Raw genomic sequence first — 24,525 nt, 5'->3', positions numbered from 1 at the left:
TCTATTCCCTATAGTGCAGACTTTCTTACACTTTAGGGGGGAGAGATAGCCCAGTGGCTTGCACATTGGCCTGTTAAACCCAGGGTTGTGAGTTCAATCCTTGTGGAGGCTGTTTGGGGCAAAAATTTGTTAGGGATGGTACTTGGTCCTGCTGTGAAGGCAGGGGACTGGACTCAATGACCGTTCAAGGTCCTTTCTAGTTCCAGGAGACAGGCAATCTCCATTCATTTAATTTAGCACCTCTGTACAGGGTGGGGTGCTACCGGTCTTGATGCAATCTGTGGTTCAGAGTCTGAGTGTCACCTTTTCTTCTTACAGCTCCACAGCACCCCTCCCTTCATCTCTTTCTATATCTCCCCCATCCAGACCTCACGCCAGCCCTGCTAAGCCCCCACCTGTTTGCCCTACTGTTCAGCAGGGCCGGCGGTGCATGCTGGGATCTCTCGCTCCAGCGTAGGGAACTTGCCCGCTGCTCGGCGATGGAAGAACCAGCCTCCTCTGCCCCTTATCCCCCTCACCGGCGGAGCAGGAAATCTTTGCACACATTTGCCAGCCTTGGTATCTGACTTTCCCCTACGGCAATAAGGAAGCGTTTCTATTTGCTACCACGCCCCAGAGCCCCCAGGAATGCCCTCGTGATGGCGGGGGGGGGGACAAATGTAGTAACAGGGACTGCGTGTCTAAAAATAACCCTGCCAGCTGCTGCTGTCACTTCCTTTTGCCACCCTGTGGCTCTTGCGGGCCTGCCCTCTGGGCCTGTGGCAGGAGTCAGCAGCCGCAGGTCACGGCCACATGTAGAAAGATGTGGGGGAGGAGCGGGATGGGCTGGTGGCTCATCAGGGAAATGAACTCGCGACCCAGCATGGCTCTTGCTGAGCCAGGGGCTTCCCCCTCCCTGGATGTCTTTCGCCCGGGCAGCCAAAGGCGTGGCCAGGCATAAAGCAATCCGGGAGGTCAGTGTTGGCTAGTCGGGGTCACGCCGCCGGGCCACGGGGGGCAGCGAGTTGGATGCCGTGGGTCAGATGTCGGAGGCAGGGCAGCAAGGAGCTCCTGCCTCGCCCTCCCACGCTGGACGGCCCCAGAAAGCTGCCGCCAGGCCTTTAGAGGGTGCTGCCCCAAAAGGGGTGTGTCAAGAAGGGCTGGGGAAGGACTTGTGCCCCATCCCCACCCCACCCCGGAGAGGCCAGGGTGGGGTGGGGGGCATGGAAGCAGTGCATGGAGGAGATCCGGCTGCATCTCTCGGAACAGCTTGTGGGCGGCGCTCACTGTGTCCCTTGGCTCAGAGACCCCCTAGAGCCGCGGGGTGGCTGTAGCGAGGCCTGCACCCGCTGCACCTTCCAGCCCGCGTGGGTCCTTCCTGCTATCCCTGTGGTGCACTGGGCAAACAACGCGCCAGGCCCAGCGGTGCCTTCTGCCCCCAGCCGGGTGTCTCTCCCCAGCCCCTGCTCGGCTCATGGCCCGTCGCCGTCTGTGGCTGAGCCAGGCTGCCCCAGGGCTGTTTGGCCCGTCAGGCTGATCTGATCTCTCCATCCCACCGTCCCCGGGCGACCGCCAGCGTGTGTAGGGGAGTGGCCCTGCCAACGAACTTCCAGCCCACGCAGTGAGCCTCAGCTAGCACGGGTCCGACAATTGACGGGCCTCCCCCGCCTGTTCTCTTTCTGGGCGCCTGTCGTTCCCACTCCCGCCCCCCTTTGCCCAGGACAGCTCCTGATCCTCTATATCTGTTAGTCCCTACGATACCACGGGGCCACGCGTTGGTTTCAACGTTACCGACTTGCCTCCTCTGCGCGCTGCTGCTGCGGGCAGGCTCTGCTGGGCAAGCCAGGGCGAGGAAGGGAGCAGGACCCCCCAGAGTAACGTGGGATGGGGGGAGTCTGGCAGTTTGACCCTGAATCAGAGGAGGGCTGGGATCTTGTCCTGTTTCCAGGGACTGGCTGGACGGGGTCCCCTGGTCAGTTACACCTGTGCAGCTCCAGGCCTGTCCATGGGGGCTAACGAGGAGCGTAAGAACAGCCAAACTCAGTCAGACCAATGGTCCATCTAGCCCAGTGTCCTGTCTGCCCACAGTGGCCAATGCCAGGTGCCCCAGAGGGAGGGATCACAACAGGGAATCCTCACGTGATCCCTCCCCTGTCACCCACCTCCAGACAAACAGAGACCAGGGACACCGTTCCTTCCCATCCTGGCTAGTAGCCATTGATGGACCTACCCTCCATGAATCTATCTAGCTCTTTTTCGAACTCTGTTACAGTCCTAACCTTCACCACATCCTCTGGCAAGGAGTTCCACAGGTTGACTGTGCCCCAAGCCAGCAGGCTGAGACCCTTTCCTGGATGGGTTCAGAAGCCAGTAAAAAGCAGGAGGATGGCTCTTCTCTTGGATCGCTCCTGTCACTCAGCCCTGCTGCATCTCTCTCTTTGAGCCTTCCCTGGCTTGTTTCTTTTCATGCCTCTTTTTGCTCCCGGGTCCCAAAGCTGGGCACGAAACCAGGGTTCTACGACATCCGGCCCCAGACGTCATGGGAAGCAGGATCCTCACTGCCCTACTGCCGGAGAACTCCCGGGGGTGTGGCAGGTGCAGTTGCCAGAGGTTGGCATGCCTTCTGGGACGGTGTTCAAGCCGGCTGCACACTTCGCTGAGCCGTGTCCGGGCAACCTGGGCCGTCACAGGGGCCTCTGGCAGGTGTGTTTCACCAGCTGTGTGCCAGCCGTTCCAAAGAAAAGTCCCCCGGCTCTTCATAAAGAGCCTCGCAGGGCCTCATTATCCCCACCTTTGATCTGACGCCGCCTGCCTGTGTCTATGACCGTCACGCGGGGCGAAGGAGCCCAGCAAGGCCTTGCGTAATAAGGAGGCGGATACGTGCGCAGGTTGGCCCACGCTTTAGAAAATGCACACACAAAAGCCTGCCTGGGCTGTTGCCTGGATCTGAGTTGCACGCGCAAAACACCTACTTGCACGCACAACAGTGGGATTTGCACGTGCAAACACTCCCCCCCCCAGGGGGGGCACAGTAATCTGGTAGGAGGGGCTACAGCTCTTCCTCTATGCCTAATCTGCAGCAGGCATGAGTCTCTTATAGCCCTACCTTGTATCAGCTGATGCTGTTACTTCTGGGGGTCCCCGGTTCAAGTCAGCAGCTGTTTAGTCCTGGCGCCGTGTGGGTGACTTTCAAGCCCTTGGCACAGTAGTCTGCTGTCTCTCCTCAACAGGGTGGGAATATCTTGATTCTAGTCTTAGCTTCACCACGGACTTGCTGCCTGAGCAAGCAGCTTCCCCTCCCTGTGCCTCAGTTTCCCAAGCCACACAAAGGAGGGGATGACCCACCTCACTGGGATGGCGAGGGCTGTAGACACGGAGGTGTCCCTAGCGACTCTCGTTAAGGCCTAGAGCATTTCCCGCCCCCCCTTTCTAAGCATGATTGCAGTGTCTTGAAAAAGTAGGTGCACAGCTGCTTACCAGAGCACATGCCGCTATCCCACTATGCACAGCAGGGAATGTTCACCTGTAGGGAAGCAGGAAGGAATTTCTTCTCGGCCGCACCTCCATTAGATTATGGTCTGGGTGCTGAGCTGACGTGATTTATTTGTTACCTTCCAGTACAGGCCACTGGCAGAGTTGCGAAACCCCAGCCAGCCCAGGCGAACTCATGTCCCAATGTGGCAAAGTCTGCGTTGTACAGGGCATAGGTGCTGTTATCTGCCTTACGACCGGAGCCTCTTAGCTGCATGCACTTGCTTAGTGCTCTGAGAATGCCAGCTGTGTTTATTCCTGGGATTGCCTTTACCTCCTTTATAGGAGGCAGGCCCCACGGGGACCCCTCAGAGCTCGTGGGACAGTTTTCTTCTTCACATAGCGTGCAGTCAACCTGTGGAACTCCTTGCCAGAGGAAGTTGTGAAGGCTAGGACTATAACAGGGTTTAAAAGAGAACTAGATACATTCATGGAGGTTAAGTCCATTAATGGCTATTAGCCAGGATGGGTAAGGAATGGTGTCCCCAGCCTCTGTGTGTCAGAGGGTGGAGATGGATGGCAGGAGAAAGATTGCTTGATCTGTTCGGTTCCCTCCCTTTGGGGCACCTGACATTGGCCACTGTGGGCAGACAGGACACTAGGCTGGCTGGACCTTTGGTCTGACCCAGTGTGGCCATTCTTACGACTCACCTCTGCGGAAATGAATGAACAAATAACACCTATTAGCTCTGAATTTTGTTAGCAGCCAAAGAGCTCACAAGTCTAGTTCCCTTCCCAAATTGTTGCACCGGCGTCTAGTCAAATCCAAGTGTGTCTGCTGATTACAAAGGTGCTCAGTTCTAAGCTGGTTCCAAAAGAGGCTGCTTTAGCTCTCGAAAACCCTGCTCCGCTATATTTTGCTGGTAAACCCAGTTTTCTTCAGTGGGAAGAGTAGAGCTGGAGAGTTAACTACAGCTACCACCTGCACCAGAAATGAATGCAGTGTAAACCAACATCCCCTCCTCCCCCCGAACCTGTTCATTTTTGAAGTGGTACAAACCCCAAGATCAGTAGAAATAATTTGACGACACTAAGAAAAATCAATGGCACAGCTTTGTTTTTGCAATGAAACCACCCTCGTGGTGCTAGTCATGCACACATCGCTAGGCTGGGGTCTGAGAGTCCAAAAGAGAAGCTTATTCCAAACCCAAAACCAGCTCTTTTAGAAGATTCTCCACAAAATGACAACTAAAAGAAGCCTATAGAAATTGGTCAGACAGGCCTGGGAATGTATTAGGTGATTCTAGATCTTTTACAACATGGTTTAAAAAGTCAGAGGTTGATGGTCGTTCTCTGAAATTCCATAGGACTTTTCTATGAAGGGAAATTAGTTAGGCAAATTTCATTAACCCCAACAGGGAAGTGCAAATGGTCAAGTCAGATCTTGCCCGAAAGAAACAGCAGAGCTATTATAAACCCAAAGAACAACAGAAATGTTCTCAGGATGGTATTTTTTACTCCAGTCCAGTCATATATATTGCACCAATAAATATTCCCAGCAAACACTGTGCCTTTGAGCTAGGGCGTGAGACCCAGGAAGTGAAATTGACCAGCTAGAAACTTACCAGTGCATGTTTATTAAGGGTGCCTCTACACAGCAACATGATTTTGGAATGATGGCCGTTATTCCGAAATAACAATGCAATTTTGTTATTTCGAAATAATGGACGGTTTATTCTGACTTCGAGTTGCCAGCTTACAGTCCCCACAAACAGCAGCTAAGGACTGGATTTTCCACCTGCCACTAACTTTGAGGAGCTGTTCACCAACCCTGAAGAAGTCAGCCGGAACTGGGTCTGGCTGCAGCCAGCGGCAGGCCGAGAAAGCTCTTGGAAATTAAAAGAAACCCGTTACATCTTGACAGCCTCCGATGACTCTGTGCAGCTGTCCGGATGGCCAGAACTCAATCTTCCTGCATCAAAAGAGTCAGGCTCCGATCACTTGCACCCATGAAACTTCTCTAGTCACATTTGACAGTGAGGGGTCTATGACTCACAGTTGAGATCTTCTAAGTACATCCAGCAGAGGGCAATGTTGCACCCGGACACCCAGGTCATTTCACTAGTTATTAGCAGGTCAAAGGAGGAGGGACGAGGCGGCTGCCAGTCCTGTCACATGACTAAGATCCTGACGCAAAAACAGGAAACTCATGGTTTTGACATCAGAGCTTCGAGATAAGCCAGGGCTGGGAAGGAAATAAAAAACACTTTAGTTAGGTCACTTTGATTTCTGTGAAGCTGCAATCTACAAAGCACCAGGAAAGAACAAGCTGATATAGTGATACCGTTGTGCTTTGGGAACCGGTTTGGGTGTGAATAAATACACTGTATAAACAATGTAACTGTAGCCTGACCGTCTCAGCTGCATGAATACAGCCCTGGCTGGGTACAATCGGCTTTCCCCATCTCTTAGTTTAAAAACTGCTCTGCAACCTTTTTAATGTTAAGTGCCAGCAGTTTGGATCCGCTATGGATTAGGAGAAGCCCATCCTTCCTGTATAGACTCCCCCTCTCCCAAAAGTTCCCCCAGTTCCTTATAAAGCTAAACCTCTCCCCCAAAAGTTCCCCCAGTTCCTTATAAAGCTAAACCTTTTCCATTAAAACCATTTGCGGAAAATCATGCCAGTCTAGATGTAGCCTTTACTAGACCTGCTAAATCAAACCCTGGACAATTGATTGCCAGAGCTTCGATCCTCCTGTAAGTGGAGACGTGGCTTAAGGAGAACTTCCTGACTCTACTGGTTAACTCTGGAATAGCAACCACGGGGGCTGGAGTCACCGTCAGGGAGGTGTTTAAGAGCAGGTTGGACAAGCACCTGTCAGGGCTGGTCCAGGTTTCCTGGGTCCTGTCACCATGCGGGGGTCTGGACTTGCTGACTTCTCCAGGACCTGTCCAGCCGACACGTCTATGATTCTTTCTTGGAACATGGGGATGATCATGCCTACGCCAGGGGGTGTTAGCTTGGTGTTTTCAGCCCCTTGGATGGAGGCCCTGGAGACCAAACATCATTTCTCTTGCGTAAACATAAGCTCCATCCCAGATCTGCATATTCCTGCTCACGTGGAGTCCTGATCATATCGACAGGGTCTGTGCGCCAGGTGGGACTAGCTTGCTGTAAATGCCAAGCAGGTGAGACCTGCTCCGTTCGTGACGTTTCTAGTGACTATCCAGTTTCGGCTTCGGAACACTGCAGAAAACGGCCTCGCCCTGGTTTCCTCTTTCGGCTCGCCAAGACCAGGAAGTACAAAGACACAAGGGACAGGTCAAAGAACCCAAATAAACATAAGCTGGCCATTGGGGTGGGGGGATGGGGGTCCTCGATTTACCCTTCCTTCGCCTCCGGGGCATGGGCGCCCTCGGAGCTCCGCCCTGTGCGTTTAGCTCACATCTCATGTCACTTTTTGATTTGGAAAGTGGAGCCTTTAACCGAGCAAATGTTGGGCAAGTCGCAGCGCCTCAGTTTCCCCTCCAATGCTTCGTCTTGTCCATGGCGCAGCAACACACAGGCCTGGGTGACCTCACAAACAGCAAGTTGCCCTGGGATGTAGGCGATCTAGGCTCTCGTGCCCGCTTGGACCTGTTGCTTTACTTCCCTGTGCCTCAGTTTCCCCATCCATAATATGGGGATATTCATTCTGGTCTCCTTGATTGGCTTTGCAAGCCAAGTGTAAGATCAGAGCTAGCTATCAGCTGCCGGAGCAGGCATGTTCTGCTTTAAGAAATGCACTAGCTCGGCCCCCCCCTCGGGGTTCCCGAGTGGCAATACACTCGGCAGGTCAAACACAGGCAGCTGCTGTTTGCGGTGCTAACGGTGTATCCAGGGCTGTACGTGGCAACGAGGAAAAGACACCCCCCTCCCCCATGGCCTTCTGGCTGAACATACCTAGAAACCTTACATCATCCATGCAAATCCTGGCTCGCCACAGGGCAGGCCGGATCACCTGGCAACGTGGGAGAATGGATTAACCCTTTGAGGGAGGCAGCGGGCTGTGTGTGTTTAGGCAGGGCTCCCCAGGGTGGAGCTGGCAGGGTGACCGGCGCTGTACGTATTGTCCAGCGGCCCGGCGCCGAGACAGGCATGGGCAGGACACACACGGATGGAGCTGAGCAGCACAAGTCAAACAGTCTGGGATACAGATCACTGGCCTTCCACCCACCCCCTCTGCCGTTAACGAGTAACTCCCGATCCCCATCCTCGTGCCACTCTCCGCTTCGGCCTGGCCACTGCGCCCAGCTAGAGCGGCTGAAATCTGGGCGTTCCGTCACACACACGAAATCGGGCATTTTCATTGTCTCTCTGATCAGGATGGAAAGTTGAGCACCCAGAATATCAGCTAAGGAAATAGTCCCAAAATACTAGAAACCTGGGCTGGGACCCAGGAGATGGGATTCTAGTCCCAGCACAGCTGGCTGGATGACCTGATCTCACTGACCTGTGCCTCAGTTTCCCCACTAGTTAAATGGGGGCCAGGCTACTCACCTCTTTTGTAAAGCACACGGATGAAAACTGCCGTCAAAGAGCGAAGTGTTGTAAAGGCGAAAGGCGTTCTTTCCAGACGGATAGTAAATATACGCCAATAATAATCTACTATATATTTGAGTTTGTCTGTCTGTCTGTCTGTCTGGGAGTCTGTTTGTTCAAGAACTCCTTCTAAACAGTGAGAGCTAGGACTGCCGAACTCGGTATGTAGCTTCCTCTTTCACTACTTACAGCAAGGTCAGGGTCTGGTTGTGCCAGGCCAATGGGATGTGCCTGGAATGGGATTGCTTCTCAGAAAACCAAACAGAAAAGAGACAGAATCACTAGGCGGGCGAAAGGGGCTGGCTGGCTCCCCTACCTGTCCAGGACTGCCCCAGCCCCGAGCCTGCCACCCCCCAGATGTGCTTGAAGGGCAGGGGGGGCGAAGCTCCTCCCCTAAACCCACAGTTCATACAGGGACACTGCTGGTTGTCAGGGAGGAAGGAGAAAGTGCCGAGTTTGCTGCATTCCTCACTGGCTGGGGAGCACAGGGAGCAGACGGACCTGGACGGGACATGCACCCCTCCCTCGGCTGGGCCTGGTGGAGCTGCAGCAGCCATGGAGAGATGCTTCTCACCTGGCCCCGAGCTGCTGCGGTGAGAAAGGGCTGGGGCTGTCCTCTCTCCCTCGGGACGCCTGCACCTTGAACCCTCCTCTCCCGCCCCACCCCAGAGCAGGGATTCAAATGGAGCAGGGACCGTTCCATTTTATTTTCCAAAGCCCACAAGCGGACTGTGTTAGGGACTGAGCCACGCCGGGTAAACCTTAATTATAATAGCAAAGTCCAAAGGGTGAAGGTGAGACCAGACATGTAGCTAATTTCCAGTGAATGCCGGCCAGGCTGCTACAGCTCCCCGCCAGGTTTTCAGTTCCTCAACTCAGCATGTTTCCACCGGGAAACGGCTCCGCGGGGGCCATCTTTGTCCCTGCCGCGCTTGCCGGGAATGCAGGCCAGGTGCCAGGTGCAAGGGCCCAACTGGGCCAGTGTCTCTTCAGGCTGCATGTTCCCCCGACTGGGCACTTGGGTGCAGGGGTGGCCCTAGACTAGCTGCCAGCAACGGGTGCCCTAGGCAAACCATGCAATCAGCGCCCCCCTTCCAAGCCCTTCAAAGATATTGCGCCACCATCTGGCGCCCCAGTTAGCTTGGCGCCCTAGGCAACCGCCTAGTTCGCCTATATGGACGGGCCACCCCTGCTTGGGTGGCTCCGAGTGGCCCCCGAGCCTGGGTCAGCCCACGTTGCCGGGGGCTACTGGAAGGCATTCAGGTGAATGGGGCATTGGCAGTCTGCTCCTCAACTTAGGAGACTAAGGGGGGATAGGATCGAGGTCTCTCAAATCATGACTGGTGTGGAGAAAGTGAATAAGGAAAAGTTAGTTACTTATTCCCACACTATAAGAACTAGGGGTCACCAAATGAAATGAATAGGCAGCAGGTTTAAAACAAACAGAAGGAAATTTTTTCTTCACTCAGCGCACAGTCGACCTGTGGAACTCCTTGCCAGAGGATGTGGGGAAGGCGAGGACTTTAACGGGGTTCAAAAAAGAGCTGGATAGATTCACAGAAGTTAGGTCCATCAATGGCTGTTGGCCAGGATGGGTAGGAATGGTGTCCCGGCCTCTGTTTCTCTGGAGGTGGGTGATAGGTGAGGCTTACCTGTTGTGTTCCCTTCCTCTGGCGCACCTGGAATTGGCCACTGTGGGCAGGCAGGACACTGGGCTGGACTGGTCTGACCCCGTCTGTTCTTATGTTCTCGGTGACCCTGAAGCGTGTGGGCTCATCCCATTGTTGCAGTGGCTGGGCTCAGTGTGCTCCAGCCTCCCCCCTCTCCCCACATTTACACAACCCCCCCCAGGGTAACTGATCTCCCCACTGGCAGCAGGTGCTGGAAGGAGGAGGACAGGCGCAAGGGTTCCTCCTGCTCTCGTAGCCAGCACGGCCCGAGGCTGCTCATGTGGAAGGCAAATGGGTCATTGCGTCCTGGGGGACCTGTGCACGGCCCCGCCCTGAGCCCACCTGGCACCCGGCTCTCCGCATGACCGGGAAGGCTCCGACTGGGAGTGGGCGGGGCTTGGCTCCAAGGGCGGGGCCTCAGGGGCGGGGCTAGGGCTTGCCTTCCCCAGCTGGGTTTCCACCGGATGCCCATGGGGCGAATCGTGCAGGGTCTGTAATTCGATCGCGGTGCTGCTTGCGTGATTGGTGGTTTCCTAGGGAGCTCAGCTTCTCCTGCCTGCCAGTTCCCGCCCCCTAGAGCCAGCTGCAGGGCCGAGATTCTTCCCAACCTAGAATCAGATGAACACCCACCCCCGTTAACCGAGCACGCCTGAGAGGCCCGGGTGAATCAGCACTCCGGAGCTGACCCCTTACGGCCCTGCCCTGTTCGGCCAGTAACACGCTGGGCCCTGGTCTATGCTAGGGTTGTAATCGACTAATCACTTCCTCCCCCTTGCTGCCTCCATCAGAGGCAGCAAAGTTGGGGGCAGGAGCTGGTGCTGGGGGGGAACTGGCTTAAGAGCCGGTTCCTCCCAGCACCATCTCCACGGGGGCAGGGGAGGCAGGGGGGTAGCGGGAACCAGGTACGAGCCGGGAATCAGCTGATTCTTGGGTAGCATAGGATCCCCCCGCTGCACACCAGCCTTTTAAATGGATTAAGAGCCTGTCGACTCTTAAACCATTGAAAAGGCAGAGCCACAGCCGGGTAAGTTCCCGGGCAGGAGCTAACCTCGCTGCGGATTCCCCCTTATCGACTAATCGACTAGTTGATGGAAAACCCATCGACTAGCCGATCAGTTGATTAAACTACATTTAACATCCCTAGTCTAGATTAGGGCTTTATTTTGAACCCCCCCCCCCCGCCTTAGGTCGAATTAATAAGCAAAGAATCCACGCTACCACGCCCATTATCATTTCGAGGCTTCCCCGTAACGAGGACCCGCTAGTTTGATGTTGTTGTTTCAGGGAGCTATTAAATCAATTGTCGTTATTTCAAAATAGTTTCCTAGTGTAGACATGCCCTGGATGAGCAATCCCTACAGATTTTGGGGGGGGGGTTGCAGGGATCTTTAGGGGTTAGGTGGGAGAAACGTTGCTACCGAGCGAATGGGGAAGTCCAAACACCCACAAGGAAGGGTGGGAGAGTGGTAACCAGCTAATCCATGACAAGTATTTATTTCCAGGTAGTACCTGCACAAGGGAAGCCAAAGAGACCAGTTATGAGAGGAAATCTAATTTGTATTTGGTTAGAAGAGTCAAGTTTAGCAAACTGTAACTGATCGCACCAGTCAGGGTCACAAGGCAATGCGGAGGGAGAGAGAGGGATCGCTCCGCACCATGAAGTTTGAATTGATCGGGGCTCCCAGGCGGGCTGGGAGGTAGCAGAGGGACCGAAGCATTGGAGACAGGCAGAGCAGCACCCCAGCACAATCCAGCAGGAGACAATGAAGTCCCAATGGAACTGAGGCAGATGCTGGATCCGGGCACCAGAACCCTTTCCTGGAGCATGGGTTGGGGCTTTTGCCTGAAAAAATAAGGGTTCAAGGGGGTCACTAGATCTGTTTTGGAGCAAAGCGATGGCTCAGGGCGGCACACCAAGGTTATTTTGGGCAGGCTACGGGGGGTAGTCCCGTGAGGGTGCGCAGGATGCTATTAGGCAGCGTCCATATTTTGGATATGACTCCAGGATTTCGCTCTAGAATTGGTCTGATAACTGCCGGGCTCATTAACATACAGAGCAGAGATTTCCCATCATGCAGTGCTTCTGCTTGCTTGGTCCTGGAGATCCGTGCAGTTCTCGCTTTGTACGCTGGGGGAGAGGTCTCCCTGTCCCACCGGTAATACACATGAGGCTTGGGGGGGTTCACTCAAGTCAGACACTGCCCTAGTTCCCCAAGAACAAAGCCTGATTCCGGGGGGGGGGGGGTCTGCCACTCGGATATGCCCCCTTTCTCATGCACCAATATCCCTGGCTTACCCTCTGCTTCCCATGCCACCATTATGCTTTACCGCTGCTGGCACAAACCCTGGTGCCCCCTCTTCCCTGCCCTGGAGAACCAGCCCCCACATCTAGGGGTGTCAGGGGTCCGGTTTTTGCCTAGATTGTCCATTATTCGTGGCCTCTGCCCAGTTTAAAAAAAAAAAAACACACAGAAAATACTGGACATGTAAAATATCTGTTCTTTTTGGACGGAAGATATTCTTCCCTGCCACATTTGGCGGGGGTGGAGGGCACGAGGAACACAGCGATTTTTAGAGGCGCAGTAACCCCCCCCTTTTTTTTTTCCTCACCCACTTTTCTTGCTGCCATGTTGAGGATTTTTTGTGAAAGCATCTGGTAACCCTACCCCTGCCAGCTGCGATCTTCCTGAAGGGTGAGAGCCTCCCTCTCTTCACTGGGGTGGTTGCCTCTGCCACCCGCTTCCCATGAGCCCTAGATGGGAGCCTATTGCTGCTCACCATAGAAGCGTGAGTCTGACTTTGTGTGTTGCTTTCCAGCGGGTTTAGAGGCACCTGTCCTGTTTGGCCAGTACACGCCCTTTTGCATGGCTACACGAAGGACAGCCCCAGCCTGGAGCTTAGAGTGGTCTGATACCGCCTCATGCCCAACGGGGCCTGTAGGTCCTAACAGCAGCAGTTGGTCCTAGCTAATGGTTTCCCCAGGGTCCTGCGGACACCCGGGAAAGCGGGCAGCAGACATGCAAGAAGCAGGGCCAAAGCACTTGCTGAAGCCTTAGGAGATTGAGGTTTGAGCCCTGATTTCCTCCTGGAGCTTAAGCAACTCACTTAATGTCTCTGTGCCTCAGTTTCCCCAACTGAAAAAAAAAAAACCCACACCAGGAGAGCAGCGAGGATACATACAGTAAAGATGGTGAAGGGCTGATGGTGCTTAGCTGGGCCCTGAAAATGGTCAATGGCTGTGGCACGACAGACGGCTGGCCTCACGTCCTTAGTCAAAGCGTTTTATTGGAACAGCTCTTGTGCAAACTTCCATTCGACAATAAGAAAATTATGTACAGCTACGATTATAAATTAACTGGGCTATTTTTCCTTTTCACAGTGTAAAAATATACAGGGCAGACTCAGTCTGCCGGGGACGTCCCTGGTGAGGTCCCAGCGTGGCTGTGTACCACCTAACCTGGCCCCGTGCGTTGCAGTGGGAGGGAGCAGACGAGGGGGGGCTGGGGCTTGCTGGAGCAGGCCTGCTGGCCCCAAAGAGAGATGAAAGACAGGGAAAGTCAAGGCCAGAGCTGTCTGAGGCCCTTTCCCTCGGCTACGCTAGTACCTCTGGCTTCCATGCTTACAGTACAACGTCCCTTTCCGGTTTGGCGGGGTGTTCTCTCCCACCCCGAGATGTCTAAGCCTTCTCCACTAATCTAGACACTTAATCCCAGTTCCTCTGCTGTCAGTTGGGGGTAGCTCCATCATAATCGTGATTGACACCAGCCGCTCATGGGGGAGAATCTCGTCCTACGCCCTCAGACCAGGCCAAAGCGTCTTGGGAGCAAGCGGGGTTGGAAAAACTAGCACAAGCAGCCTTCCGGGTTGGTCATCTCCTAGCTCGTTCTCACCACGGCCGGCTAGGATCACACAGACCACGGAGCGTCTGCAGCTTTTCAGTCTTTTTTTCAGCACAGTCGCTCCGGCATGAGAGAGCAGCTCTTTCCACTCCGGAGGTGTTCGTACCGACACGGCCTTGAGACGGCTCGCGCGGTATAAACACGTGCGCGCGCTCTACCGCTCTCAGATCATTTCAAAACGAATCACAGTGTAGAGGATAGAGAGTGCGTCGGGCCCCAGAAATGTTTGATTCTTCACATAGACAATTAGGCCAAACAAAAATTAAAAAAACAAAAAACTTTCCTTCGTCCTCTTCTGCCCAGGGAAAAGGACTTGCCGGCCTTCTCCGGGCCTCACTTCTTATCCAGGTGGCAGTACAGGTACATGGACACGACCATGGCGGCAATCTAGAGAGAGGAAAGGAGGTTGAATATCTCCGGGTGCCCAAGTGGGTCCCTCTGCTCCAGCTGAGCTGGCATGCGTGTAACCCACACCCAATATCTGTCTACACTGGCGTGATCTTGCGCCAGAGATATGCAAATGAGGCTAAGCGTGGAATATCGCCGAGCCTCATTTGCATACCTAATGAGCCACCATTTTTGCAGAAGAGGCTCTTGCGCCAGAAGGAGCGGGTACACGGCCCCTTCTTGTGCAAGAAAAACCCTCTTGCGCAATGCCGTTATTCCCGAAAATAATCAGCGTAGCAACATTGCGCAAGAGGGGTTTTCTTGTGCAAGAAGGGGCAGTGTAGACGCTCCTTCTGGAGCAAGAGCCTCTTCCGCAAAATGGTGGCTTATTAGGTATGCAAATGAGGCTCGGCGATATTCCACGCTTAGCCTCATTTGCATATCTCTGGCGCAAGATCACGCCAGTGTAGACATAGCCCTAGTGTGGTTTACTGTCCCATGCGGTGGCACCTAGACCACAGCACCAGAGAAGAACAAGAGAACTCTACAGCAGGGGCTAAGAGCCAGCTGGCTCAAAGGCTAATGGCTCCTATCCTGAGGTCCCAGGTTCAACTCCGCCTGGTAGCGGTTACACATGCGCCCTGTCTCCAGGTAGCTGCCACCGCCTAATTTCTGTCGCTTCCTCCTCCTGGCCTCCCCATCTTCTCTTGTTTTGGGGCTCAGCTTCCTGGATCCCCACTCGGGCACCAAGTGCCATGGTGGGGGGACGAGGGTTGGAGCTATTGGTGGTCACAGATGCTCTTTACAGCACAGCTGGCTGCCACAGGAACAGGGGAAGCCGGGGACCAGGCGACTGATGTCCAAGCCTGCAGCCCCGGAGACGTGTTTAGTCAGCAGGCGCGACACTGGACTCCGATTGGAGGTGCCGCTCGTTTGGGGCGGGGGAGGGGATGCAACGGGGCAGCAGCCGCACAGACCTACCTCCCCCGCCTCGTTCCTTCCCCAGCTCGACTTACCTCCAAGGCACAGATCCCCGCCGCCACGCCCCCCACCACGCCCGCGTTCTGGCGGATGTCGCTCAGCAGCTGCTGGAAGCAACCCTGGGGGAGGAGAGAAAAAATAAAAATAAAAAAATAAAAAAAACGGGAAACCAACACGGTTAGAAAGAGCCGGAGCCGGCTGGAGCCTGGCGGCTGAACGCCCCCTCAGTGGAAGGACCTGGCGTGTCCTCTAGTCCCCCTGCTGCACTGGAGGTTTGCCGGCGCCGAGCGACACGTCGAGAGCTGCTGGAGGGAGTCCCATGGGGAGTGCGGACTCGGTGGCTGGAGGAAGGAGAGAGCACGTCTGGCTGTATCTACCGAGCAGGACACCCATAACGTCCAGGCACTTCAGGGAACAGCAAGGTCGGCTTCTCAGCCCAAAGCAATAGTCATCTGCGGGCGCCTAACTAGAAACCTCGATTGTAACCGACTTCAGGAAGTCAGGCCGCTTGAGGGGACTCGATTTGGATACACACACCTGCCCAGTGGGGCTGACAACTCGCTGCGCCCCTAAGCGAGGTGGGGGTGGAGTGCTGCGCTCCAGGAAAGGGCGGAGCCTTGGGCAGAAGGGGCGGGGCCATGGACAGAAGGGGCGGGGCCATGGACAGAAGGGGCGGGGCTGGCACAGTCCTAGCGTTATCCGGAGCACGTTGCCCAGAGCCCGCCGCACAAGGCGCTGGCTGGAATTTAAAGAGCCCAGGGCTCCGGTTGCCACCCCTGCAGCAGCGGCCGGAAGCCTCGGGCCCTTTGAATTGCCAGGCTCCGGTGAAGCTGCCGCCGCTGCTTGGAACGATGCCACGCAGGACGGGGCGCGCTCGGGCCAGGGTTTAAGTGGGACTGACAGGCCCCACGTGGACAGGGCTCATCATGCTGGATCAGGCGTGTTTGCTTCACGTGAGCTCTAGGGCCTAGTTAGTAGGTTTGAAGCCATAGATCTGATGGTTTAAAGAGGACTCGGCTTTAGAGATTTGGTCCTCGCTGCTAGACCAATGGGGCATGCGTGTTAAATACGTTTATATGGCCAGTGCATTCAGAAGGGCCTAGACTGTTGCTTCTGCACTCCTCTCCCTCCCACCCACCCGGACGAGGCCTTCCCTGACCATATCGTTCTTCAGCCGAGTGTCTAAAGAGACTAGCTCAGGTCTGATTCCTTCTTGAATCGAGACAAAAATCCCTTACACTGCAAATCGCTCTTGCCTAGTGTTAGCCTTGCTCGTGTATATTATCTACCAGCCTCCAAGCCCTTTGCAAGAAGTGTCCTCATCTCCCACACTTACAGGTAGGGAAGAGAAGGATTTCCCCATGCAGTGCACAGTCAACCTGTGGAACTCCCTGCCACATGATGTTGTGAAGGCCAGGGCTTAACAGGGTTCAAAACAGAGCTAGATAAATTAATGGAGATCAGGTCCATCAATGGCTGTTAGACAGGACAGACAGGATTGGTGTCCCTAGGCTCTGTTTGTCAGAAGCAGGGAATGGGCAACAGGGGAGGGATCACTTGATTCACGGTCCTGTTCACTCCCTCTGGGGCACCTGGCATTGGCCCCTCTCGGAAGACAGGACATGCGGCTAGACGGACCTTTGGTCTGACCCAGTCTGGCTGTTCATATGCCATGGAACCGGTAAGTGACTTGGCCAAGGCCGCAGAGCAAGTCAGTAGCAGAGATGGGAACACAGCAGAAGCTCAGACCTCCAATCCACGCAGTACAAACCTGCGCCTCCTCTGCCGCAAGGCAAAGTTCTGTGATTCACCAACTAGTCCCACCTTCCTCTGCGATGGGAAGGGGACATCTCCCGACACCCCAAGAGCAGATGCCAGAGGCCCAGTTTCCACAGCAAAACCCAGGCCCCTCTGGCAGCGCAGGGCTGTGCAGCCATCAGGCAAAAGCGGCTGCGTAGCCAGTACCTGGACTTTGCTGGTTTCTGCCCCTGTCCTGTTGCACGGGCTATGGACGGGGTCGCAGCAGAAGGGCGGGTATGTGTGGTTATTAGTCTGGTAGTAGTAAGAGTCGGTGAAGTCCGTGTAGTTCGTCAAGCCGCAGCATTTCACCTGGGGGGAGGAGGAAGAATGAGGGGTCACGGTCTCTCCACCACACCCCAACCAGACACCCCAACCAGTCCCCAGTGCGTGGACAAAGGCGTCCGGGGCGATGGGGTGGCAGAGCATGGCCCAGCGAAGCAGGCCAGGAAGCCACGAGGAATAATGCATCCAGGCCAACCCAGGGAGGCAGAATGTGGTTCCCATGCTGGAGCAGGGCCGGGATTCGGGGTCCAGCCCCGACGCTGGAGAGAAGCCAGCTGGGCCATCGAGGGACAACTGGTCAGATACAGCTGGCGCATTTTGTCCCAGTGGCCGCAGCTGCCAACGGGCAAGAGAGCTGGGTCAGAGCCAGACACTTGTAGCCCACGTGCCTTTGAAGCTAAGGTCCCCTTCCCAGTGGCGCAGGAAGGGGAGACCAGCGGATGGGCTGAGACGGAAGCTCGGCCGTCAGCAGCCAAAGAACGGCAGCCGCTGTAGGGGCAGGAGCAGTCGCCTGGCTCCCAGCTCAGACTCGGACGCCCGCCGAGGGCCGCCCAGGGGAGCGGTGCTCACCCAGTGGGCACGGAGACCTGTGCCAGGCCGGCCTCCCCAGGCGGAGTCAAGTCCCCGAAAAGCCAAAGCGTCCAAGGCAAAGTCTATTGCCCCGTCCCCGGAGTCCCGCACAGGAGACCTCCCCGAGCGCGGCAGCTGGGACACACCCCCCCAGGGCTGTATGCAGCTGAGCGCCGGCCGGGCGGCGGGGGGCCCGTGTCGCTCACCTTGCTCATGGTGGCGTTCCAGATCTGCGTGACCTCGGGGGCCTTCCCGTACTTATCGCGCAGGAGCGGCGTCACGGTGCCTTCCAGGATGCTCTCCGCCTAGGAGGGGAGCGAGTTCAGAGGCCGTCAACCCGCAGAATCGTGGGGGGGTGGTTGCCAGCCGGCCGGCCCTGGCACCAGCAGGAGTTGCTTTGTCAGCGGGTGACGCGTTCCCCGGTGGCGCAAGACGCCTGAGGTCTGCGAGCAGGAAGTGGGAACAGGAACCACCGTCCCCGAGCGGCTCTGACGCCAGCCTGGCCTCCGGCACAGCCCGGTCCTGCCTGCGGCGTCGGCTTTTCCGCCTCGGCCGCGCTCCAGGTCGCTCCCCAGGGCTCACGCTGGAGCCTGCACGTGACTGACCCCGCAAAGTATGTTGGGGGGGTGACTAGACAAAATCCACATCCCTCCAACCCCTCGCCCCCCATAGGGCACCAGGCAGCCTCGCCCCCCCACACAGACAGAGCTGTGCCATACCGGGCCTGGCAACTGCCACCAGTCCCCCTTGGGGAGTACCGAACTCAGGTCCTCGGCCACCTGCCTGGAGGAAAGCCCTTCCGGCCACGGACGCTGCATTAGCCCCACCGACCTGCCCCTCCTGGGGTCTCTCCACCCCCCGACTTACCAGAGACGTGTAGACTAGAGCCACCACCGCAGCAGCGATCTCCGCAATGAAGATGATCAGCACGATGGAGAAGAACTAGAGAGGACACCACACCGAGGTCAGAGGCGGGACAGCGCCAGGCCTGTCTCGCTGGGGCTGGTCACAGCGCTGCCTGCTTCTCCTGGTCAGCAGGGCTGGGGAGACCCCTGGGAGCGGCCCTGCTGGCTTCAGCTATTCCCCACGTAGGCCGGGGACCTCCCACGCCTCCGGAGTTTATAAAGCGAGCCGGGAGCTCAAAGAAACCTCTCCCTGGATTTCCCACCGTCGGGTCGCCCCCAGCGGCTCGGTCTCTCTCTGGGCAGCTCAGTGGGAGCCGATTTGCCTTGTTCCAAGGCAGCCGCTGCGTCCCCACCAGGGCTGGGTCTGCAAACAGCCCCAGGCCCCGGGCCGGATGGATCCCAACCCCGCTCTGGAGGAACAAAGCCCATTCCCTCCCCCCTCCCAGCCCAGGTGCGCCTCGACCCGCAGGCCAGGCGGAGCGCGCCCGGGTCGGTGCCCCCCATGGCCGGGTATTTACCATGATCAGGAGACACTTGCTCTCTTTCTGGGCTCCGCAGCATCCCAGGAAGCCAAGCACCACCAGGATGGCGCCGATGACGATGAGGAAGTAGCTGATATTCACGAACTGCAAGACGCTGGTAGAGCCAAATAGGTTGGAGAACGAGCTGCTGTCCACGGCCACCCAGATCCCGACGCCCAGGAGTGCCCCTCCGCCAAGCTAGGAAGCAAGCGAGAGGCGCGGCGTTTCAGAGGTGGCTTGGGGAGGGTTGAGACACCCGGAGTCTGGAGGCAGCACCGGCTTGGCGGGACCTAGACACGCAAGACCCTACTCCTTTCCCTTCAAGTTGTGATTGGCCTTGGCTTTGCTCCAGGTGTTCCCCGGGTCAGCGGCCCCTTCCTTCCCCTAGAGCTCGGGCCCTACGAAAGGTCCCGATTTCAGAGATTTCAAATCGCGGACTTCAGAGTTGGGCAGCTGGAAAGCAGCGGCTGCTGGCTGAAGGCAAAGCTGCCGCCAGCAGCAGCGCAGAAGGGAGGTTGGCCTGGCGTGGGGGGGCCTCTCTTCCTTCTGCGCTGCTGCTGGGGGGGCGCTGCCTTCCGAGCCGGGCCCCAGCCCCACATCACAACCACCGCTCTCCAGTCGCCCAGCTCTGAAGGCGGCACAGAAGGGCGGCAACGTCGTGACCCTTCTAAAATAACCTTAGGGTCCCCCCAGCTCCCTATGGGGTCAGGCCCCCCCGTCTGAGCAGCGCTGGTTAAGTGGTGTAGGTAGAAGCACCCCGAAGGCCAGATTTCACAGGAGGGCTGTGGATTGTGTGACGCGTTTGGCATGGCTGTGACCACGGTAGGGCCCTGCCCCCATCTCGGGTGAGTGATGAGGCTCTGAGTGAAACAAGAAGGGCTCCTGGAGCCGATTACAGGTCGCTGAATTTGGGGCACAATCTCCAAGCCACCACCGGCTCCCCGGAAACCTGGGCAGTGCACGTTCCTGAGGACGGTTCTCCATAGCGACAGCGCCTGTTGTCACTTCAGCCAAGTCCACGGGGGGCAGGTCCGTGGTAGGCCGGGGAGCCGGCGCGGTCTGTTCTGGCTCACAGGCGGGTCCCAGAAGTGGGGATTCAGAGACCCCCTGATTACCGGGAGCAACGGCTCAGTCGCTGCCCATGAGCGTTGCTGGACCAGACGCGCTCCGACGTGGCCTGCAGGACTCAGGGAGCATCCTTATTTCTACCCCAGACTCAGCCGCTCCCTCGGATTTAGGCCAGCCCCGTCCCTGGCACGGAGAGGAGTTTATAACCAAACGGTCTCCCAGGGCCCGGCCCCTTTGTACTTGCATTCCAGCCCCGGGCGGGGCAGCTGCGAGCCCTGGAAGGCTAAGGTAGTGCCAGGAGGAGAGTGCCAGGCCATCGCGCCAGCCTCGCCCACTCCCGTCAGCTCCTTCTTGCCTCGGACGGAGGCGTTTACTGGGGAGAGGACGTGCGCTAGGGCCCCTCCCGCCACAAGGAAAGGGTCTGGAGTCTGTGCCTGTCCCCGGAAAAATGAGAGTCTGCCCATCCGGGGGGTGCCCCCTCGATACACGTCGAGCTCAGCCGTGAAGCCAGCTAGGGTTTCACCCCCGTGCCCGCGAGGAAGCCGTTTTCCTCCCAGCGCCTTTCAGAACAGGGCCCGCCGGAGCAGAGGCCGTCTCCACCAAGCTCCGCCAGGAGCGCCACGTCTCGGGCTGGGAGAGCAAAGCCCCCGGCCGCCATTCCGGGTGGACCAGCTTTCTGGAGCCTCCCACGGTTTGCGGCCATCTTAGGCCCTCAGCCGCTGTCAGGCCCTCTTTGGCTTCGGCACAAATCAAGGAGCTTGCTCACTGGGCGCAGGCAAGCGTCCCCCGCCAGGTGGCCGTCCGTGGAGAGAGACAAGGCCCTCAGCCCAGCTCGGAGCACCGCAGCGAGCGAGTCTGGCGGTCGGGAGGGGAAAGGGAGACCCGCCTGGGCCAAAGCACCAAGATCGTTCCGTGGCGGATAATCCCCAGCCACGCCGGACTGGCGCGGGCCCAGGCAGCCAGCCAACCCTCCAGATCTCCTAGCCAAGCCGAGATGGAGGGGGGCCCACCGAGGAGAGCTCTTTGTGAGACTTGTTTCTCCCGTGGGACACCACAGAGCAGCCCCCCTCTCCTCACCCGGCACCACGGAGACAGAGCTGCCTTTGAACACGCCGAGCGAGAACAGGCAGCCTTGTCCACCGGGCAAGTGAAACCGGGTCCTTGGAGGCAGCGAGGGAAGAAAAGCCCTGAGAGGACTCACTCGCCACCTCCCCGCCGCTGAGCTGCTCTCGCTGGATGGAGAAACCTGCCTCCGAGTCCCCGGCGGGAAACCCGAGAGGAGCAGGCTCATCGGCCGTGCGGGAGGGCAAGGGAGAGACAGGACCATTGTTCGGCCTCGCCCTGCGAGTGTCAATGCTGCCTGGGTTCCAGAGCCGCTAGCCCCGCCTCCCAGGACTCGGACTGGGATGTTATTCATGGTCGGGTGCCCCTGGGAAAAACTGAGGCCAGAAGATCCTCAGAGCCGGTGGGGGCAGAGAGAGACCAGAAAAAGAACGGGGCTCCTTTCCAGCCCAGTCCCCTGGTGGAAAAATAGGATCAACTAGAGTTAGTGGGGGAGGTCTAGGTGGGATCTTAGGAAAAACCATTTCCCTAGGCGGGTGGGGAAGCGCTGGGCTGGGTTCCCTAGGGAGGGGGTGGAATCTCCATCCTGAGAGGTTTTTAATTCCTGGCTTCTCACATCCCTGGCTGGGATGATGGAGTTGGGTTGGTCCTGCTTTGGGCAGGGGGCTGGACTTGATGACTCCCGAGGTCTTTGCCAGTCCTGATTCTAAAGTGAGTTTTCTGATGCCCCACACCGAGAACAGCAGCAACTTCCCCTGGAGGGTCAAGGACAGGAAAATTTTCCATTAAAAAAATGGACTTCTGGCCAGCCCTACATCCTCCCTCCCCCACGTGGCAAGGAGGGAGCCTGGAGTCCATCCGTGGCCAGGGAGTGGCCGGAGGGGAAGAGAGAGGCCAGAGCCTTTGGCCCGCGTCTCCCCCACCCTGCGTGGAACTCGGTGCAGTGCGAACCCTGCCAGTCTCGGATGCCGGCTTTGTGAACACAGGCCACGGACAAGGATCAAGGTGGAGGGGTCAGAACCAAGCGGAACTACAAGCAGCAGTCAACAGCCTGGGCAATGCCAGCCCGGGTCCCTGGGCAGGTGTGCGGCCCCGGAGCCCAGTGGCTTTCCCCACACAGACAGCAGGGTCCGGAGCCAAGCACCGAGAGATGGAGACAAAAAAAATAGGACCCGCTGCTTCGGTGGCCGGATCCCCTGGGTGCAGGCACCCGCTAGATCTCTTCCCAGCATGGCAGGAAGGGAGCAATCAGAGACAGTCTCATTACAGAGCCATACCCTGGCTCTCCGTGTTCTCCCGGTGGCGTGGCCACAGCAAATCCAAGTGCTGGGAACAGGCGCACTATGATGCTGGCTGCACAGTCCAGTAGCCGCCTCTGTTTGCTGGCGCAGGTCCAGCCGGACGCCCTGTTCCGGCTAGCTCCGGGGTGGGGCTCATGGCGAAAGGCTGGGTAGAACCTGCCTGGGCCCTGGAAAGTGCCCTGCCCCCTACGGCTAGCTGCCTGGTTTAGGGGATCTGTCCCCCCACCGGCTACAGAGGGCAATAAGATCTGGCAGGGTCTATCAGCATCACAACCCTTCCCTCCCTACGGAGCGTTTTGGTGCGAGCCGGTTTGGGAGCGTCGCTCTTTGCGCGGTGCCAATTAACGGAGGCTGACACGCGGCCACCTTGGCTGGGCCCCTCTACCACCGCTGGCCGGCCCCCAGCACGCAGAGCGCACAGCGCACGAACCAGCCCCCTCCTGCCGTGAGCCCACGTCAGCCTCTAGCCGTGCAGACGCTGTAGGGCGGGCTACCTACGTCCTTGGTTGTGCCCCCGCTGCGGCGTCCTCGCTGCTATCCTAGCAAGCTAGCTATAGCGCAGCGGACGCGGCTCCGTCCACACACGAGACGGCGCGCAGCCAGAGCCGGAATTCATAGACAGGAGAGCCAGGGAGAACGGGGCTCTGGACACGCCGCGCTCGCCCCCACAGTCCCCAGGGGCCGGCAGAGACTCGAGAACAAGGGAAAGCTCGTAATTAAAAAATAATAGTGATAGATCCAGTGCCGGGAGGCCCAGCCTCCATCGACCCCCGGCGGGGAGGAGACGCAGCAGCGGGTACTTACAAATATGGCCAGGTTAAACAAGATCATCATAACCTTGAGGAAAGTGAAGCAGCCCATCTTTGCGCCTGAAAAGAAACCAGCAGGGTTAGCAGACACCAGGCTTAATCCAGCATCCTCCCCCTCCCCAAGAAAGTTTCCGGGCAGATCACAGGGTAGAGTCCCAGAAACTGCTCAGCTCCCTGTGCAGGGGGGGGGGGGGTGGTCACAAAGCTAGAGAAGACCCAGTGCCCCCCCCAGCAAGGGGGCAGCCTTGTGACTTGCTCCTCCCTAGGAAACCAGCCCAGCCCTCGAGTCTCCTCCTCTCCCCGAGATGGGGGGCTGCCCCCTCCCCGGGGCGCAGAGCTGAACCCGGCTGTGGGCTAATCCGAATCAAGCCCCCCCGCGGGAGGGAGGGTTCACACCGGGAACGCAGCGCTCACCTTAGCGATCAAATCCAGAGGGAACCAACAGCTACAATCCCCAGCAAGCGGGAGCCCTGGGAATCTGCGCTACCTGCGCCCGCCCTGCTCTCCTTTAACCAGGTGCTGCGCCCAGCGGCTGAGTGGCAGATCCCGCCTCCAATCAGAAACTTCCCCCTTCCAGCCCAATCACACCCTCCAGGGAGGGTCCGCGCCTCGCAAACTTTTCTTAGTTACCGGAGCAGGGGAGAGATGCTCTTTAGCCCGGACTGACCCCTAGCGGCCGCAGGGGGACATTGCTCCACCCAGCTGGGGCTCTTTCCCCCCCCGGCCCACAGCCGCATGCTGGGAGTTGCAAGGGTGGGATTGGCAGCTGCTTGGGGGGAGGCGGGCACGGCGCGTGCCGAGTGCGTGGTGCCCTGGGCACGGGCGTGGGAGGGCGTGTCGGCACCACGCTCCGCAGGTGCTTGCACGGGTCCCCGGGCACGCGTGCCGTGCGTGCAAGGCCGTGCGTGTGCATGCCCGTGCAACCCACCCGCTTGCTTTGCGGTACGGAGCGGAGAATCATAGAATCATAGAATCATAGGACTGGAAGGGACCTCGAAAGGTCATCGAGTCCAGCCCCCCGCCCTCAAGGCAGAACCAAGCTCCACCTACACCATCCCTGACAGATGTCTATCTAACCTGTTCTTAAATATCTCCAGAGAGGGAGATTCCACCACCTCCCTTGGCAATTTATTCCAATATTTGACCACCCTGACAGTTAGGAATTTTTTCCTAATGTCCAATCTAAACCTCCCCTGCTGCACTTTAAGCTCATTACTCCTTGTCCTGTCCTCAGAAAC

The 24,525-nt window shown here is 57.5% G+C and overlaps 1 protein-coding gene across 1 annotated transcript; it reads right to left on the bottom strand.

Moving 5' to 3' along the window:
* Window positions 1-12,969: 12,969 nt before the first annotated feature.
* TSPAN1 (tetraspanin 1) lies at window positions 12,970-23,849 on the bottom strand. Its single transcript, XM_075935901.2, has 8 exons — window positions 23,702-23,849; window positions 23,283-23,347; window positions 19,045-19,245; window positions 18,489-18,563; window positions 17,828-17,926; window positions 16,935-17,078; window positions 15,005-15,088; window positions 12,970-13,988 (listed from the first exon to the last, which is right to left on the bottom strand). Exons 2-8 carry the CDS (start codon window positions 23,337-23,339, stop codon window positions 13,935-13,937), a joined length of 714 nt encoding a protein of 237 aa, XP_075792016.2. The 5' UTR covers window positions 23,340-23,347; window positions 23,702-23,849; the 3' UTR covers window positions 12,970-13,934.
* Window positions 23,850-24,525: the final 676 nt, after the last annotated feature.

Source organism: Pelodiscus sinensis, chromosome 9, assembly GCF_052426305.1.
Source record: "Pelodiscus sinensis isolate ZL-2025 chromosome 9, ASM5242630v1, whole genome shotgun sequence".
Lineage (NCBI taxonomy): Eukaryota > Metazoa > Chordata > Testudines > Trionychidae > Pelodiscus > Pelodiscus sinensis.
This window is presented reverse-complemented; position numbering and strand designations above follow the sequence as displayed.